The following is a 19,423-nucleotide window of genomic DNA, read 5'->3' on the forward strand; positions in this document are numbered from 1 at the left end:
AGGTATGAAGACAGTGTCATAATTATCGGCAATAACCACCGTCAAGTTGTTGTTAAGCTCTTTCTAAATAATTGTTTAGTCAAGTTTGTCTTATAACTAAAACTTCACTGGAACTGGTTTTGCGCCTTGACCTTATAGATTGACAAGGATTTCATAGACTCTCCTATGACAAAACAAGTAAGTTTAATCTACCAGGAAGTGTCGTGACCTGCCTACAAAATGACATAGAAAGATAAATATGTTAAACCAAACTTTGCACTGCGCTTATATTATCAAAACAAAGTTACGGACTCTCTTGACTTTCTTTGTACGAGTTGGAGTACAAGGAAAACGGGATAGAGGCTGCGTATACATTTGGGAATGCAAAATGGCACATGTTGTACTCATCGCGGAGAAGAACGAGAGTCGGCAAAAACCCAAAACATTCTTTATTCAAGGCCAAAAAACATGAAATAAAATTGAGAATAGTAATAGGTAATGTGTCAATGAGACAACAACCCGACCAAAGAGCAGACAACATTGATTGACACTATTTGCATTTAAGTTCACCTTTATCCTTATCAAACGCCTTTTCATGAGAATAACAGCTACAACAATTTAATCTTGCCTAGAGTCAAATCAAGTCAAGACATCACAAACTATTGCGAATTGAGGTTCAGAAAGGTATTTTAGGGACTACAAAAGACTAGTAGTTGAATTTTAAATATTAGACCTTTTCAACATAAAACCCGAAGAACACGACAAAGAGTCAAATAGATATACCGATTGTTTGTTATCATACAATTTTATAACACCATACAATCATATGTTGTCGATTAAAACTTTATGGAATTCTGATAATTTTCAAAATCATTGCATTGTGTAAACAATCGCTCTGATTCAAACAAGCAGCGCCTGCATATGGAGTATATGTTTCCAAGTTGATACCATGTTCTAGAGCTTGCATTTCCTATCACGATTTCCCTGAAAGAGGGTTGCTGCTTACAAGGAAACTATTGAACCAAGAGTTCCAAGTTGTGAAATTGAAATCATCCCTTCGAATATTTTTCGGACGACATCAGGAGTTGATTGACCGCTATAGAATATTTGTTTCACAGAGTACGACGGATATTTTCCAATTGTCGTAACCACTGTCCCGTCCTCTTTTCCTCGAATGTGACCTACTGAATTAAATTTTTCACCGGGTTTGTTCTTACATCAGTGATACGAGGGGTGCCACATGTGGAGCAGGATCTGCGTACCCTTCCGGTTCACTTGAGATCACCTCCAGTTTTTGGTGGGGTCCCCGTTGCTCAATCTTTAGTTTTTATTTGTTATGGTTTGTGTACTGTTGTTTGTCTTTTCGTCAATTTTCGTTTATTGCTATGCCATTGTCAGTCTGTTTTCGATTTATGAGTTTCAATATCCCTTTGGTATCTTTCGCCTCTCCCTTAATAACTTTACTTTGTAAACTGGATTTAAAAAATGACTGGTATCTACGTTTATCTTAATTCTATAGAGACACGATGAAACAATTTTCAATTACCAACCAAGTCTTTAGTTTTCTATGTTGTCATTTGTAGACTGTTGTCAGGTTGTTTTGAATTTCACCGTATTAGATAAAAAAGACAAATAAATATTTACACCGTATGAGATTTAAAAGTCAACTATTTATAGGTTCATCATGTCAAAGAAAACGTACTCGTGCATGATTTATATATCCTCAAATAAATCGCAGATAAGAAGAAAAATACTGGAACTGGAACACCATAAATCAAACAAGCACTTAACCTCGTTCGCTGATTTGTCAACTTTAACCCTTACCCCGTAGGCGAGATAATCTGCAATATAAAGTCTTCGACTGTATGCTTAACAACAACTAATATCTGGAACAATGCACGCAATCTTCTCCAATGTCATTTATTTAGTGAGTATATGTTATACTACAGATAGAATGAAGACATGTTTTATTTTCAAATCAATTGAATAATTGGTGAGGAACTTTCCGTTTTGAATTTTCCTTGGAGTTCAGTATTTTTGTTGTTTTACTTTTTGTATTTCAATTAGTTCTTTCGGAAATCTGCTTTCTATATTTTGCTTCCAAATATCAGTTCAAAAGTTTAAAAATTAGGAGAACTTAATTCATACATGGATGTTTGGATGCTATGAATACATAAAGATATGAACTATATAAAAATAAACCAATTTTTACTTATTTTGTGACAGAAAAAATGTGGTTATCAAGATAGAATAAATGAATGCATTCCAGAGATTAAAAAAAAAAACAATATGATAAGTGATACGGTAATAAAAGCTTGATAAAGAAATAAATATAAAGTTTTTATACATATTACACATGATTTAAAATTTAAAAACATTTTAAAGAAGAATGTCTAGGGATGTAATTCGAATATGATTGAATTTTTTAAAGTGTATATATACCGATTATCAGGTTGTCTGCATATTGATATCGTAAAATATCAGCTGCGAGTCACAATATGAAGCTTTATGTCGAGTGAGTGCAGCGAAAGAGATAAAAAATGCTTCATATTGTGTCGAGCAGCTGATATTTTACAATATAAATATGCAGATAACCAGATAATCGATTTATCGGGTTGTAATTGCGTATTTTGCATGATAGAAACAAGTGTTTTTTTGTGTCCCAAGCAAACCGGAAGGTGACGTGATAAGTTTGGGTCAAACTTATCAACGTCGGTTCATATATTGTGACGTCAGTGATATGTCTTGGTCAAAGTTATTAAGGCCTGGTCAACGTTTTTGACAAAACAGAGCCTTGATCTGCAATTTTATTAGTAGCTATGCAGAGCGATACAGACAGTGGGACGACCGATAATCAGAATTTATTGCGATGTTTTTATCATTGCAAAAATTGCAACGGGATTGGTCTCGCGAAAAAAAACCTCGCATTTGAAATTTGTATGCAGCATTTCCCGAAAAAGTAATAAGTTATCTTCATTTTGTTTCATTGTTAAACAATCACAATAATTGCCCGCTATAATTTCTGAATTTACATTTTATGAAAAAAAAATATCGACAACTGTACATCAGAGTAGATTTAATTCATGTAGCAATTTCATTGCATGAAAAAGCATGATGGACAGTAGGATGGCATGAGTTCAAAGTATTTGGGTTTATGCAGTGGTTTGAGCTTTCTCTCAATCACTACGAAATTTGTATACGGTACTATTGATTATATTTTTGCTGTCAGTTTTTTTGTGTCGAAAATTGCGGTTCACGTGCACGTGATTGCGTTTTTGATAGTTCCTTATTTGAATTGCATTATTAAATGAAATCAATTTGTGAATTACGATTTAAAATAGCAAAATCAATAAATTTAAGGAACTGTTCCTTAATGTAAAAATTGATTTAAAAAAAGTGTTATGTCAAGTACGAAACATATGTCCATGCCAGCACAACCTATATGTCTTGCGAGTTTTTATTCGATAATGTTATTTGTATTTGTATTCAAAACTAAAACTAAAATTCAAAACGAAAACAAACAAATGTCAACAGAGATCAAATGAAAATGCCAATGTTACCAAATTGGGTGGGTTGGAGAGTAGAGCAAAACGACAAAAAAAAAGGAAGTCGGACAATACCTTGGCCAATATGAAACGGAACAATGACAAACAAAACCATAGAAAAGTTCATGTCTCGTTGATTCGATATGTGCTTGTTTGCAGTGGCGTATGAGAAGTTAAGATAATTTTGTCATCAGTTCAGTCTATTTATTATTATGTAGTGCTGTTACACTACTATCCTAGATTATGCGGTGTTAAGCGCTCATTCACCTGTTTAACCAATCTAAATTCTTTATGTACCTTTCCCAAATCAGGGGTCATTATTCAAGCGTTCTCGCTCCTTTTGTTGTCCTTTCAAGTCCCTCAGATTTTTTTTCCGGATTTTTATCTCTTTAATTGATTTATAAGATTTGAATATCTGTAAAATACTGTTGCCTCTAATCTATATAGCCTTTATAATATACGCCTTGGTATTGTTTCTGTCCAGTCTTTTATGGAAAATTGTATCAATGACAACCATACTGTATCTCCTTATTTTTATTTAGTGAAGTATTCAATTGGATAAGCCATTCTTAAATATTCGATTTATTCTTACTACGGTAGGGAATGGGCTTTAATGGACAATTAAACATAAGTAGCTAAATAAAATTCAGTTACTTCTAGTAAATGATTTTAGTTTACATACTTCCTGATCTCATTAAACAATAGCTTGTCCAATTGATAGAATATATCAAGTGTAAATTATACCTTATTGGTTTTTTTTTTCTATATTTTGTAGGTATTTTTTGGACTCTTCCAAATAGACTATACAATACAACACAGTAAGTATAAACTATGCCAGACATTGTTACCAGTAAAAAACAATTGGATAAACAAAGCAAAGAAATACACAATGTATCCAAAAAAGTGCAAAACAAAAAAATATAGAATTGTTGGGGAAAAAGGAAGACATTATTGTTTTACTTCGAAAACGACTTTCAACTTTTTTTCCTCTATAAAACGTATATATTTATCAATACTTTTAAGAAACTACAATGTCTTAATTAGTCATTGTGAAAATAAGCTTACAAATTCATTTTGCCTAATATTTGTCCGTTCGTCAGCACGAGAAAAGCCAGGGTTTTTCTACCAAGGTTATTCCGCCAGGGTAGTACGATGCCAGCCTTGCTTTCCATAAAAAAATAACTCATCAACAATAATAGGCGTATAATTCGTCCACCAAACGCGCGTTCTAAATACAAAACAATCATCAGTAAACGCAAATTTGAATTTGTATGGAAACAGGTTATCTTATCCTCGTCCCTTTCAAATTAAACTGCTAATTTCGACCAGAAAGAACATCTTGATAAATTGTAACATATATTGTTGATAATTCAAATGAGTAAAATGTTATCAGTATAATTTTGTACCTTTTCAGCTCCGATACAACTCCGAGGAGGTAAAAACCGACTACAAGGGAGAGTTGAAGTGTATCATAGTGGACAGTGGGGTACAATATGCGATGACAAATTTGATCAAAACGATGCTAGAGTCGTTTGCCGAATGATAGGATTAGAAGTACTGTAAGTACCAACACTAACTTGAACCCGTATATGCATAGGCTTGTTAGCAAGAATATACAATCTACCAAAAAAAAACTATCAATATTTCAATAAACAGTAAAATCAAAACTTATCGTAATATTGCATCTTTAACTTAAAAGACCTCATCAGAAGGGTATTATGCCATGTCTGCATCTTTTCGTGACATTTATACAGGTTGTACTATATTAGAATTATAATTCAATGAGACGGAATCCCTACATAAAACATGTAAAACTAATGTTACTTAGTACAGGATAATATTTATCGCTGGTTTAACAATTGATCTCTTTGTGTTTCCTTTCATAGCTTTAATTGTGCTTGTAAGGAATATTTAAATTTGTAAATAGTCATTACAAACTCTATATTCATTTTGTTGTAGACGACATTTCAATTACATTTCTATATGGAAAAGTTGTAAAAATCAGAAAATATATTTTGAGTCAAATACTGCTTACATTTGTCCTTGTTTAAACACAAAGCTCTACGTATATTGAGCAAAGACTATTTAAGATCTTTAATCAACACCACATTCTTTTAACATCAAATTAAATCGTATATCAGATGTTTAGAGAGTATCATGCTGTTTTCATGTAAATGAAAACTTTCAACTGTTAACTCACAATTTCACGAGTGTCTACAGGTAGCTTGGCGTAAGTCAAAACTTACATGTATAACGACGGATATGATCCAATTGTCGATAACACAATTATGTCCTCTTTTCCTTGAATGTGGCGCCACTGAATTAGACTTATCGCCGATTTTGTACTCACACGAGCAGTACGATGTAATGTGGAGAAAGATTTACTTACCCTTCTGGAGCACCTGAGATCATACCCCATTTGTTGGTGGGGTTCGTTTCACTCAGCCTTAATTTTTCTATGCGGCTTTTTTGTAGATTGTTGTTTTTCTTTTGGTTATTTTTCGAAATTTGTCATGGCATTGTCATTTCGTTTTGACTTATGAGTTTGACTATCCATTTGATTTGTTCTATTCCTCTTACTCCTTTTACAAGATAACCGCAAACTTCAGTGGTTGTCCTAGATTTTCTCCCGTAATCTAGAAAACTTCTTTGTAGAGTTAAACAAGTTTTGGATTGCTTAGTTATTACCTTTGTCGTCGGCTGAACAGTTGATAACTTTGATATAAAGTTTTAACTGGAAGCGATGTAAGGAATGACAATAAGGTACATAGATGAAAGCACGTTTAAGATTATTCTACGGAAAATTATTTGCATCCATAACGTCTGCATAATATACGACGAAAAAGTTAATTGAGCCTCGCTTCTTGAGCTCACGAGTTCACTCCTGGTTTATTAATGTAGGATGTTTGGTTTTTAATCCTTAGTTTTCTTTGGTAGAACTTTGTAGTTTTGCGTTTGTCTTTTCGTTCTTTTGTTTTTGTTCGGTCATGATGCTTCTGTTCTTTTTCTAATATGATTTTGATGGACAATTGGGCTCTTCTGATTTAAAAAAAGTGGTTAAATGATTCATTTATAATTATCTTGCAATATGTGGTTCATAATTTCATCCGATTCCACACATGACAAGTTCTGAAACATAATGTGCAGTTTCAATTGCTATTGAACAGTTGTTAAATGATACACTAATGATCTTGTTTCTCTTTCTTTAGTATCTTTAGCCCATTCAAAAGAAAGATAAGTGGTTGGAGACTATATCCATATTCTCCATTTCTACACACCTACTAAAATAGAAACTTAACATATCAAGAAGTTAAAGCATCATTTTTTTAATCTTGCATTCGATAAGAGCATATTATAATAACATGATTAAGCAAATGTTTTATCAAGTATTGATCCAGCGGCGTTTTACTATGATACATATCTATTAACTGTGATTTATAACAGTACAAGATAACATTACAGATATCACTTAACCTTATATCAATATCGAAAATGATTCCAGCCAATACATTAAACACTCAACTATGCGTTCAAAAGTTCCGTTTTCTCTAATTATAAATTTTTACAATACATCAATAAAATAGATATAAACCCCCAACCCCTATATTTATCAAAATTTCATTTAATTTGTGAACATGATTTTTTGTATCTGATAAAATATTTTGAAGTGCAGCATAACGGGTAGGTAAATTTTAAATCCCATCGGAGACAAACTGACTCTCAAAGAAATGATTATATAGATAAGTATTGTCACAAAATGTGATATTGATCCCCTTAAAAGGTGTTGAAGCAGCAGAGAAAGAAGGATGTTAAACTTAATATTGACTGGATAATTATATGGTAAATTTATCAGTCTAACGCTTGCCGATTAAAAACAAATATAAAGCTATATATTTTGTTATTACAGGCACCCGATATTTAGGAGAGGTACACCAGGTACCGGACGGATTTGGATGGATGACTTAGAATGCAACGGCGAGGAAACAGATCTTACAGGTTGTTTATTTTCAGGATGGTCACACCATAATTGTAAACACAAGGAAGATATCAGTGTAAACTGTGGTAAGAACGCAAAACGATCTACATGAATTGACTTCAGGATGTACTTAGGTGAAATTTAAAAAAAAACTAGAATTCAAAATTGATACTTTAAGTTGGAAGAACATTAGTTAAGGAACAAAATAAGCTAAAAGTATTGATAGGTTATGGAGCTCCTTTTCGATATATTTGATTTTTAAAATATGGCGGGAAAATGCTGACTCGGACTTTTACCTTATATTTGCATTGGTATTATTGGGTCTCAAATCGAAAGAAAAGAAATCTAGAATCTGCTTAAATTTGATAAATGACCTTTTATGAGCTATTGAAGTCTTATATGAAAAAAAGAAAAAGAAAGAAAAATGGATGTCATGGGGCAAAATATTTTACCCTGTATTGAAGGAAAAAACCAAGGAGTCCGAACATCTGACACAAATTCCTAAACCTCACCTAAGTACATCTTTAATTGCAATGTATATTTAAACATATTGAAAAGAGAGTACACACATTTGAACGGGAGCTAAAATGTGAACTTATCGCAGTTTCCGAGTTATAAACGTTTTGCAAAAACTGAAACTAGGGTATAAAGATCATTTCAGAAAACTCGTTGATAGGATTCTTAAATTACCAAGGTTATGTGAAATATATGCTAAAAACCGGATCATTGAAAGCCAAAAACCAAACTAGTTGATTTAAAAGAAAACTTTATTGTATTTGTATCTTTACGGACGTCAGTTGGTATTTTTAGTGTCGTAAATTGGGTTTACCTGGATTTACCTTCATCAGGACCGCTGAAGGTCAACTTTCAACATATTAAAAAGAGAGTACACACATTTGAAAGGGAGCTAAAATGTTAACTTATCGCAGTTTCCGAATTATAAACGTTTTGCAAAAACTGAAACTAGGATACAAAGATCATTTCAGAAAACTCGTTGATAGGATTCTTTAATTACCAAGGGTATGTGATATATATGCTAAAAACCAAATCATTAAAAGCCAAGAACCAAACCAGTTGATTTAAAAGAAATCTTTATTGTATTTGAATCTTTACGGACGTCAGTCGGTATTTTTACTGTCGCAATTTGAGTTTACCTGGATTTACCTTCATCAGGAACTCTCAAGGTCAACCTTCGATCTGAAGGCTCAACTATAAATTAACCTTCAATAAACCTTAGGGTTAAATAATACCTCAACTGAAATATAAAAAAATATATTGCCTTAAACATAGCTTAAGGTTAACCTCATTCTTTCGGTAAATGCACGGTCATTTTTTTTACTTTAAATTAACCTTAAGGCTTCCCCAACCTTTCATCTGAATCTTTAATAACAAAAACTATTATCGGTAGATCGGTCGGGTATCCAACCGCTAATAATGACCATACCGACCCAGGACTTTTTTACCCTACGGACTTAGTCGAGCTTGCTATAGGTCCATACAAATTGCAAATATCATCGCAAAGGCCTTGGCTAATTATCAAAAGCCTTCCACGTCCCATCTTAAGGCAGGAAAACACGATGAACCAACCCCAAATCCAGAAAACCACCCTATAGGCAATAATCCATAAGGGGTATAATATTCCTCGAGCATCATCCGGGCATGCCAGAGGAGTATGTTATGGCTCATTACAAAGCTTAGGGTCCCAGCTACCTGCCTTCATCATTAGTTACCGTTAGTTGTACGATCGTAATGCATTAACCCTTACCCCTATATCGAGTAACCAGCCGCTAATATTGACAATACCGACCCAGGATCTTTTTACCCCAGCGGGCCATGTCATATGGGTATATGATAGCTCATACGAACGCTAAGGGTCCATGTTACCTGCATGCATCCTTAGTTATCGATAGTTGTATGAGCCTAAGGCAAAAAACTATTTAATTCGACCCCTTCCTGTAAGCCCATCGCTTATATTGACCATACCGACTCAGGATCTTTTTATCCTACAGAACAAGCCGAGCCTGCTATAGGTCTGTACGAGGTATCATTATCATCACAAATGCCTTGGCTGAGAATTAAAAGCATTTTCTTAAGTTCCTCGTCCCGTCATAAGGCTGAAAATACAATGAATCAACCCCGAAGGCCAGAAAATCACCCTATGGCACAAAGACGTACACTGCCTAATTGTCCAATCTTCGGTTGCAGTTTCTCTTCGCATAATTTTTTCCAACCTGTCATTTTAAGAATACTAACATGTAATATTTACCGCTATGAGCATCGACTGTTTTGGGCCAATTTTATAAGCAAAATGTGGCACAATTTGGTTTAACAAATATGTTTGATTAAATGTTCAAGCTTTTAACAATTATCTCTCGTTAATTTCTATTATAGGTCATTGTTCTGACTTTTACTTAAATCGTATTCATTAATTGTTCTTGAGTTGTGTAGTACTTTTATATGGCAAGCCGTTTTTATATTTATTCAATTTCAAGATATCTTATAAAGTAAATAAGATATTTTATAAAGTATATAAGATATCTTCTAATGTTTATAAGATATCTCATTTAATTTGAATCTAATAAGATATCTTATTTATTTTATAAGATATCTTATTAACTTTTAAAGATATCTTGTATAGTTTATAAGATATCTTATATCTTTTTAAAGATATCTTTTAAACAAATACTTTATGAGATATCTTGTATAGTTTATAAGATATCTTTAAAAGTATATAAGATATCTCATTTACTTTATAAGATATCTTATTAACTATATAAGATATCTTATTAGTTATACAAGATATCTTATATGATTGATTTATCAGATATCTTATTTAGTTAATAAGATATCTTATTTAGTTAATAAGATATCTTATTTAGTTTATTAGATATCTTATTTACTATATAAGATATCTTATTTAAAATAGCATTATTAAATACATTCAACAATGAACGCTCCCTCTTGAACTACGAGGCAGTAAATAGATCATGTGATCGCACTTTCAAAATGGCAGTTGAGAAGAGTCGGCTATTAATAAATATTCGAGATGTTAATATCCAGAAAGCATATGGGTGTATTAGAAATGACAAACTGCGACCTGAATTAATTCTTGGCCTTGAGATTAATCGCGCTACAGACACGTTAGCTGTTTCAAAAAGTGTATATTAAATTTTGCATTCAGAATAAAAAACATTTTTTGGCGTCCTAAAGTATGGTTCTTGAGCTCTCTTGTATAGTTTATGTTTGATGTGTTTGAGCTTTTGATTTTGTCATTTGATTAGGGACTTTCCGTTTTGAATTTTCCTCGGAGTTCGGTATTTTTGTGATTTGGTTTTTTTTCAAGCTATTTGAAATATGACATATTATCTAAAAAAAAAATCCAGTTACTTTATATAAAATCTGTTGACTTTGATGCAAGTGATAATCAAGGAAAAACACCATCAAAATATAATCACCGTAAGCTTACAAAACGTTTTTTGTCATATTTGGATAGAATAAAAGAGAGATATGGTTAAAAGTATATAAAGTATGTTCATAAAAATGTAGATCAAATATGACCATGCCAGCACAAGTGACTGCTTTAAAGAATTTGAATCCCCTAGTTTTTGTATCATGTCAGTTTGTGAACTAAGTCTCATTCCTGTTACTATTTCTGGCTACCGAATTCTGAAAGGAAGAACATTTTGAATTTATCAAAGAAATCCCCCCCCCCCCCCCCCCCCAAAAAAAAAAACCAAATAAAAAACAACTGGAATTTCATAAAATATTTTAATTCTTGATAATAATTTCGTCAATTCTTATTTCTAGATTGGCAATACATTTTAAGTGAGACTTGTATAGATATATTTCATTTTAAATAAAATATCTTTTACAGTAATTAAGATATCTTAATTATTAAATAAGATATCTCATTTATTAAATAAGATATCTTAATTATTAAATAAGATATCTTAATTATTAAATAAGGTATCTTATATATTAAATAAGATATCTTATATATTAAATAAGATATCTTATATTTAAAATAAGATATCTCATATATTAAATAAGATATCTCATTTATTAAATAAGATATCTTAATTATTAAATAAGATATCTTATATATTAAATAAGATATCTTATATATTAAATAAGATATCTTATATATTAAATAAGATATCTAATATATCAAATAAGATATCTTATATATTAAATAAGATATCTGATAGACTGAATAAGATATCTTGTATATATTTCATATATTAAATAAGAATCTACAAAACAATAAACAATTTTAATTAACTCTTTTTGATATTAAAATTTTCTCTGCTGGTAGTAAACTGTTATTTTCATATCATTGCAATTTTTCCTGCTTGAAGCACATTTAACAAATTTCATTCATATTGCTAGGGAGCAAGGAATTGCTTTGTTTTCTTTCGTTTATCGTGAAATGATCATTTACAACCTCCGTGGAAATGCACATAGACCGTTGTTAACCAATTAGAAATTTTGGTTATTATATGGGTGCATGCGAATTAAAATGAAAGATAATTTTCTCTCTTTATTGTGAAATTAAATATTAATTTTACATAACGGTGGCGAAACAGAAGTCATTTTTATTGATATATTATTGTCTAGTGAGTGGTAAAAGACACTTATTTTTTTGTTCTACTCCATTGGAGGTGTGCCTACACTGGCAGATTCTATATATAATACAGATACAGATACAAATTAGCAATCTTGATCTGAATTGCTATTGATTTTATGATTGGTCAATCTTTTTTCCAACATAAAGGGATACTTTATTTCAAGTCTTAAAAAGAAAGGAAGAGAAGATATCTTATTTAGTTAATAAGATATCTTATTAAGTTTAAAAGATATCTTATTAAGTTTATAAGATATCTTTATAAGGAACTATATAAAAGATATCTTATATAGTTTATCTTATAAACTTAATAAGATATCTTTTAAACTAAATAAGATATCTTATTAACTAAATAAGATATCTTATATGTTAAATAAGAAATCTTTATAACCAGTTTAATAAGATATCTTATTTAATTATCAAGATATCTCAATTCATTTATAAGATATTTTATTTAATGATAAAGATATCTTATTTAACTTAATAAGATATCTTGAAAGTGAATAAATATAAAAACGGCTTGCCATACTTTTAATTGGGTTTGAGTTTTTGTCTCGCCTTGACGGAGTCAAAAAGCGAGACATAGGTATGCTGTTTCCGGCGTCGGCGGCGGCGGCGGCGACGGCGGCGGCATCAACAATGTATTAGTTTGTGATTAGGTCTAGTTCATGGTGAACCACTAGTGGTAGGTCAATGATATTTGGTATGCAGTTGTATTAGCATTGGCACATCTCATTACCATGGAGATTTTTTGGCCCCGCCCCCCTCAGTCAAGGTCTATTGACTTTGAAACTTTTCATTGTTTACATGTATTAGTTTGTAATTAGGTCTAGTTCATGGTGAACCACTAGTGGTAGGTCAATGATATTTGGTATGCAGTTGTATAAGCATTGGCATATCTCATTTCCATGAAGATTATTTGGCTCCGCCTCCTTAGTCATGGTCTATAGACTTTGAAAATTTTGATAAGTTAACATGTATTAGTTTGTGATTAGGTCAGTTCAAGGGGAACCATTAGTGGTAGGCCAATGTTAATTGGTGTTCAGTTGTATAAGCATTATCACATCTCATTTCCATGGAGAATATTTGGCCCCGTCCCCTCAGTCATGGTCTATTTACTTTGAAACTTGTGCTTAGTTTACATGTATTAGTTTGTGATTAGATCAGTTTAAGATGAACTGCTAATGTTAAGTCAATGATATTTGGTATGCAAATTTATTGGCATTTGCAAGTATCGTTTCCATGGAGATTATACAGCCCCACCCCTGATCATGGTTCATTGAATTTGAAACGTTTACATAGTTTACAAGTTAATGTTTGTGTTTAGGTTTGTTTAAAGGGAACGACTTATAATAAGTCAATGGTATTTGGTATGCAGTTGTATTAGTATTGGCACATCTCATTCCATGGAGATTGTTTAGCCATGTACCTTCAGTCATGGTTCATCGACTTTGCATATTTGCATAACTTACATGTTAAAGTATTACTATTTTAATTTCAACATTTGCATTATCAAAATTACAAAAAGGCGAGACATCTCTCTGTGATAACAGTTTATCCTGACGAAGGTAAACCCAGAAAAGCACACCGGATGCACGTCATTTATAAAGTGTTATTTTCTTTCAATACTATATAATTTGGCTATTATCTTTAGGTCTCTTTTGGTATTTTTCCTATTTAAGTGTTTCTTGATGAAAGTAAATTAAAAAAAAATCGCGTCGAACGTATTCAATTTATAAAAACTTATTTTCAGTTTTTTTATATTATAAAATATGGCCATATCAATTAAAATATGGATTTCTGACATACGAATTAAAAATTGACAAATAGGTAATAGTTTAGTAATATGTTGTTACTGATTCCAAATTGAAGTCAAATAAATAACAAGGCTTATAATTTGGCAAACTACGTTTCGTCTTCACAAAACTCGTCACTTGTGCTTGACTCCAAAGAATCCCTAATTGGATACTAGTATACAAAACTGTGTCTTGGTTAAGAAAAACAAGGATGGCACGATCAATATGTTTACAATACTCTGCTTATCATATTGTATACTAGTACTTTTCGCAATCAAAAGCTATTTTGTAACGTGAAAGGAAATTATTTCCGACAATTTACATTGCTCTAGATGTTACGGAGGTACGATTAACAAATGGTACATTTTCTGGAGAGGGACGAATCGAGGTAAAACATGACGGTGAATGGGGAAGCATATGTGGAAATAGTTTTGATGTAACTGCTGCCAAAGTTATATGCCAAATGTTAGGATTTAATAATACGTAAGTTTTCTTGAAGTACATAATACCAGTGATGGCTTGTTGTTGTTAAGATAAATTATTAACAATGAGGGTGTAATTTTCTTTTAGATTTGATAAATTATTTCTGCCAATGGCAAAAATGCTTACAGGCATATATCTCTTTTATTACTATTGTATTGATGTTGTGTCATAGATAAAACTCATTCATTCAGTGTATCTTACTTGTTTTTGTTTAAATGTCTTTTTGATCGAGTTAAGCCATTTCAATTGATATTTTAACGTGTGTCTTTTTATGTTGTAATGTTACACTACTGTCTCAGGTTAGGATGAAGGTTGGAGACCGTTAAAACGTTTAACCCCGCTGCATTTTCTGCACCTGTCATAAGTCAGGAGCCTGTTGTTCAGTGGTTGTCGTTTGTTGATGTGGTTCATTAGTGTTTCTCGTTTAACGTTTGTATATAGATTAGACCGTTGGTTTGAATTGTTTTGCATTATTCATTTTAGGGCCCTTTATAGCTTGCTGTTCGGTGTGAGCCAAGGCTCCGTGTTGAAGGCCATACTTTGACCTATAACTATTTATTGTTTATACATTGTGACTTGGATGGAGAGTTGTCTTATTGGCACTCTTACCACATATTCTTTTTTTATATATAACTGACCTAATAATATTAATAGCTAATGCGGGCATTTTTCTGAGGTTTTTTTATTAGTTAGTGCAAGAAACAGGTTACGATGATATGTGTTGACAACTTTTAATAGGCAAATATACATAATGTCAAATAAAAGGTAACACTAGGCCACCAAAAGCTGAATTTTTTGGTTCAATCTAGGTGGCCGAGTGGTCTAAAGTGCTGGACACAGTGCAGGCGGTGTTGTCTCGATATCCAAATAGCATGAGTTCGAACCCCGTCGAGGGAAGAACAAAAACTTGCTTCCGCAAATTTGCAGATTTAACATTGTTGTGCTGATATTTAGAGTAGTTATGTACATATATATATAAAGATTAAAGATAAAGACCTATTTTGTTTCATCTGGTAATCAATTAATTTGGCAATCGCCATGGCAGTCAGCAGGGTTTAAGAACATCCGTTGTTCGACCTGCTAGTCAAATGCGTTTTGTTAAAATATACTTTTTCACTTTTGGTTTTTAGGAAAATGTTGTTTGTGCTGTATTTAGACCCCTTTACCAAGAAATTTGTTATGCATGCACAAGTAAAAAAATTGCGGTTTTTATCCAACGCAATCATAGGTTTGAACGTTGTTTTCAATTTAGACTTGTATATATATATAAATATACAGAAAACCAACTATTCATGGAGATGGCTATTTTGGTAAAGCTCATGGCAAATTATTGATGGATCATCTCGTATGCAAAGGTAACGAAACAGATATCAACCAATGTACCTTTCCTGGATGGGGAAAAACAAACTGCAGACATGATGAAGATGTCGGAATTTCGTGTGGTGAGTTTTAATACACATTTCTGGCACTTATTGTTTTTTGGGATCATCCTCGATAAGCATGTGTCAAGATATTGTTACAGTACTTGCCAGTCACAGTTCCTGAAAGACCAGTTTTTTGTTTGAACTTGAATTATTTTTTCTTAACATTAAGTAATACCCGTGTCTGATTTTGTCTTAACTGTAGTCATTTTTAATTATTTATGTATTTTCATAACATATTCTAAACATTTAAAACATGTCTTAACAATGTTTTTGTAAATATTTTTTACATTGTTGGTCAGTCAATTTAACACATTTTTAACATTAAATTTTTAATATTATAAATTTGTATGAACAGTATATTAACATCATTTACGGCTATTAGTATTTATCTCTCTAACTGTTTAACTAGTTTCCTTTCTCAAATTAAAGAATACTTATTTTTATTTTGGAGTGTCAATAATTCTTTCTGTCGTGTTACTGATGGCTCTTTCCATTATGTTGAGAGTTATGAATTTTTGACACTCGGCACTTCACTTTCAAGCAATCTTGACAATTTTCCTTGGCAATCTTTGTGTACGTTTCGGCAGTGAAGTAATTCAACAGTTTATATGTATCCATATGGTCACCTATTGTGCCCATTTAATAACGGACTTGTTCCTGTATTGTATGAAATCACAGTTTTGAAAAAAACCGGTAAAGATTTATCTAATTTCAATTTGGTTGATAAATTCAGTAGTACTAACCGTTCACTAAGGATATTTTTTTCTTTAATAATCATTTCCCATTACATTGTGGAAATTTACCAAAGGAACTTATTTCAAATTTCAACAGCAATAGTTGTCCGTTTCTAGATTTGGAAAATTCATATTAGCATGGGAAAAGCTTTACGAGAAAATAAAGAGAAAAAAAATCGTTCCTTATTGTTAATTTTCTTTTTCTTACGGTCCGTATATTTTTTACTAGTAAGCTTTGTCCGTATCTGTGTGCAGTTTAGATACAATTGAATGTTATCTATGTAACTGGTTAACTATTTAATCAGGATATAGTTTATTTAAAACTTTTACCTAATTATTCTATAGATACTCAAAGTTTGGTTTGGAAGTTTGGTTGTACCTGTTAAATTCTTATTAACAACATTATATCACATCCTAATTTATGTTGGAATATTGTTTATAGGACACGTACATTTAGATACAATCCATTTGAACTGATTGATCTATTGAGTAAACTTATTCTTGAAGGTTATCATCTAAACACTCATTTTATAAATTTCGGGGCCTTTTATAGCTGACTATGCTGTATGGGTTAACTCATTGTTGAAGGCCGAACGGTGACCTATAGTTGTTAATTTCTTAGTCATCTGGTCTCTATTAAATAATGATACTCTAACGGATTTCATGTTGTGCGTGTACAGCATTGACCAAGGTGAACGAGATGGGTTGGACACTTATAAACATGTTTTAGCCCCAGGTTTGGATTTTCAAGTGGACATTTGTATGTCCTAAAGCATCATTCTTTTAAAAATAAAAAATAAAGTATACTGATGTTTGTGTTGCTGAATAGATATGTTTCACAAATATAGTTTTGATATCCGATATAGCTGAGTCAAACGGTATAGGTTAAGAGAGGATTGAACGCTCAAAGACATGTTTAACCCTGCTTGGCAATTTAACATTCTAAATGTGGCTATCCCAAGCCTGTTATGCAGTTACTGCCGTTGGTTCGTTTTTGTCATGTTATTTTTTCGTTAAATGTTTTGTTATAAATCAGGCCATTTAATTTCTCGCTTGAGTTGTTTAGCGTTTCGTCATATCTATCCTTCGATAGCTTATTATGCACTTTGTGTTTTGCTGAGTGTTGAAGACCAAACTATAGATGTTAACACCCACGTTTTATTTAGAAACTTGGGGAAAGTTGTCTCTTTGCAATCATTCCAATTCTCCTTAGTGTCATATTAAAGCAGTAACACCTTAAAGAATTCGTCTGGATTTTTTTATGCTAATGGACAGTCATCATACTAAACATTTTTGCCATGTCAGATTTTCGGTGTCACTTCTTACAGGAATTATTGCCCTTAATTACAAATTTAACCATTTTTTATATTTGCCTATTATTTGAAAACTATAATGGATAGACAGAAACTTTAAATAGTGACAAAAATATATCAGCGAGATAAGATTTACACGTTAGTTCACGTGACTGAAATAGTAAGTCTAATCCGTACTAGAGTCAGTACCCTTTTATGACGACTTTTACATACTGTTTATTATATTGATCACTATAATGGATAGATAGAAACTTTAAACGGTAAAAATGATCATACTATTTTCGTAAAAACCATAATAGATAGATAAAAACTTTATATAGCAAACATAAAACAACAGGACAAGATCTACACATAAGATATAAATTGTTAGTTAACTCTCTATAGTTATTGGTCGTTAATGAAGTTTTTTTTACAATAACGTGATAATTACTGAAAATGTAGGTGCGCTACACAGGCTCTTGAAAGTCTCTTGAAAGTATACATTTAAGAAAAGAAATATCGTTTTGACTTTGAAAGCGCTAGGCCTAAGGTCAAGGTTATAATAAATAAAATACATTTTTGATAGACATCATAACTGTCTGAAGTCATAGAAGATATCAATCAAAAAGTAAGAGTTAGCATTATAAAGATAACTTTTATGCATAAAATCGGGCATCTGAATCACAATAATCGTAGTTATTCTTTTGTACAATTGCTTGCTTGAAATACAATTCATTTACCATTTTACTTGTTTTTTAAATCAACATTCAAGAACAACTATTTACTTCGGAAACTATATAAAAATAAGGAGATGTGGTATGATTGCCAATAAAAAATTATCCACCAAAGTTTAAATGAATTGGATGTAAGCAACTATAGGCAGATATACGATCTTCAACAATGATAAAAACCCATAAAAGACTGCAACATGAAAGCTATTAATTAATTCAAATAAGACAACAAACGGCCTAATTTATAGCAAAGCAATTTACGGAAAAACAGATATGTCAGACATGAACCAACAACAACAACTGAACTACAGGTACCTGACTTGAGACAAGTACATACAGAATGTGGCGGGTTCAAACATGTTTGAAGACGATAATTAATTATCAAAGGTACCAGGCTTATAATTTAATACGCCATTATATCCATTATAGTGAACAAGATAATAAATAATATGTAAAAATCGTCATAAAAGGGTACTGACTCCAGTACGGATTATACTTAACCGTCCACAACCTGGGATAGTAATGTAACAGTATACTACAAGAATAAAATATAAAATGAGTTGAAAATGTCTTAAGTCATCAGATCGATACAAAGCAGAAGAACATCTGACAAAAACACAGACCAGACGTGGCAGGGTATTTATACATCCCTCGAAACAAGAAAACACACACAGTACATATATGGAGTAACTACAGTTACTGGTAGCTATTTCAAAGACAATAAAAACTAAGAAAAAAATCATGTATCTAAAAATTAAATATCGATCAGTACACATCCAACATCCAATGGATTTAGTGCAACGACGTCATTAACACTCTGAAAAAAGCATGAACAAGAC

General features: G+C 31.9%; 1 protein-coding gene across 1 annotated transcript; it reads left to right on the forward strand.

Moving 5' to 3' along the window:
* The first annotated feature begins 4,355 nt into the window (after positions 1-4,355).
* On the forward strand, positions 4,356-14,407 carry LOC127723835 (neurotrypsin-like). The gene is made up of 3 exons (XM_052230557.1): positions 4,356-4,374; positions 4,939-5,078; positions 14,264-14,407. Exons 1-3 carry the CDS (start codon positions 4,356-4,358, stop codon positions 14,405-14,407), a joined length of 303 nt encoding a protein of 100 aa, XP_052086517.1.
* The last annotated feature ends 5,016 nt before the right edge of the window (positions 14,408-19,423 follow it).

The sequence above is a fragment of the Mytilus californianus genome, unplaced genomic scaffold (assembly GCF_021869535.1).
Source record: "Mytilus californianus isolate M0D057914Y unplaced genomic scaffold, xbMytCali1.0.p SCAF_13, whole genome shotgun sequence".
In the NCBI taxonomy this organism is placed as follows: domain Eukaryota; kingdom Metazoa; phylum Mollusca; class Bivalvia; order Mytilida; family Mytilidae; genus Mytilus; species Mytilus californianus.

Excerpts from the sequence above, each read along its gene's own strand:
- LOC127723835 (XM_052230557.1), top strand. Across the intron at positions 5,079-14,263 it reads GCCGAATGATAGGATTAGAA|GTACGATTAACAAATGGTAC; the intron begins GTACTGTAAGTA and ends GATGTTACGGAG.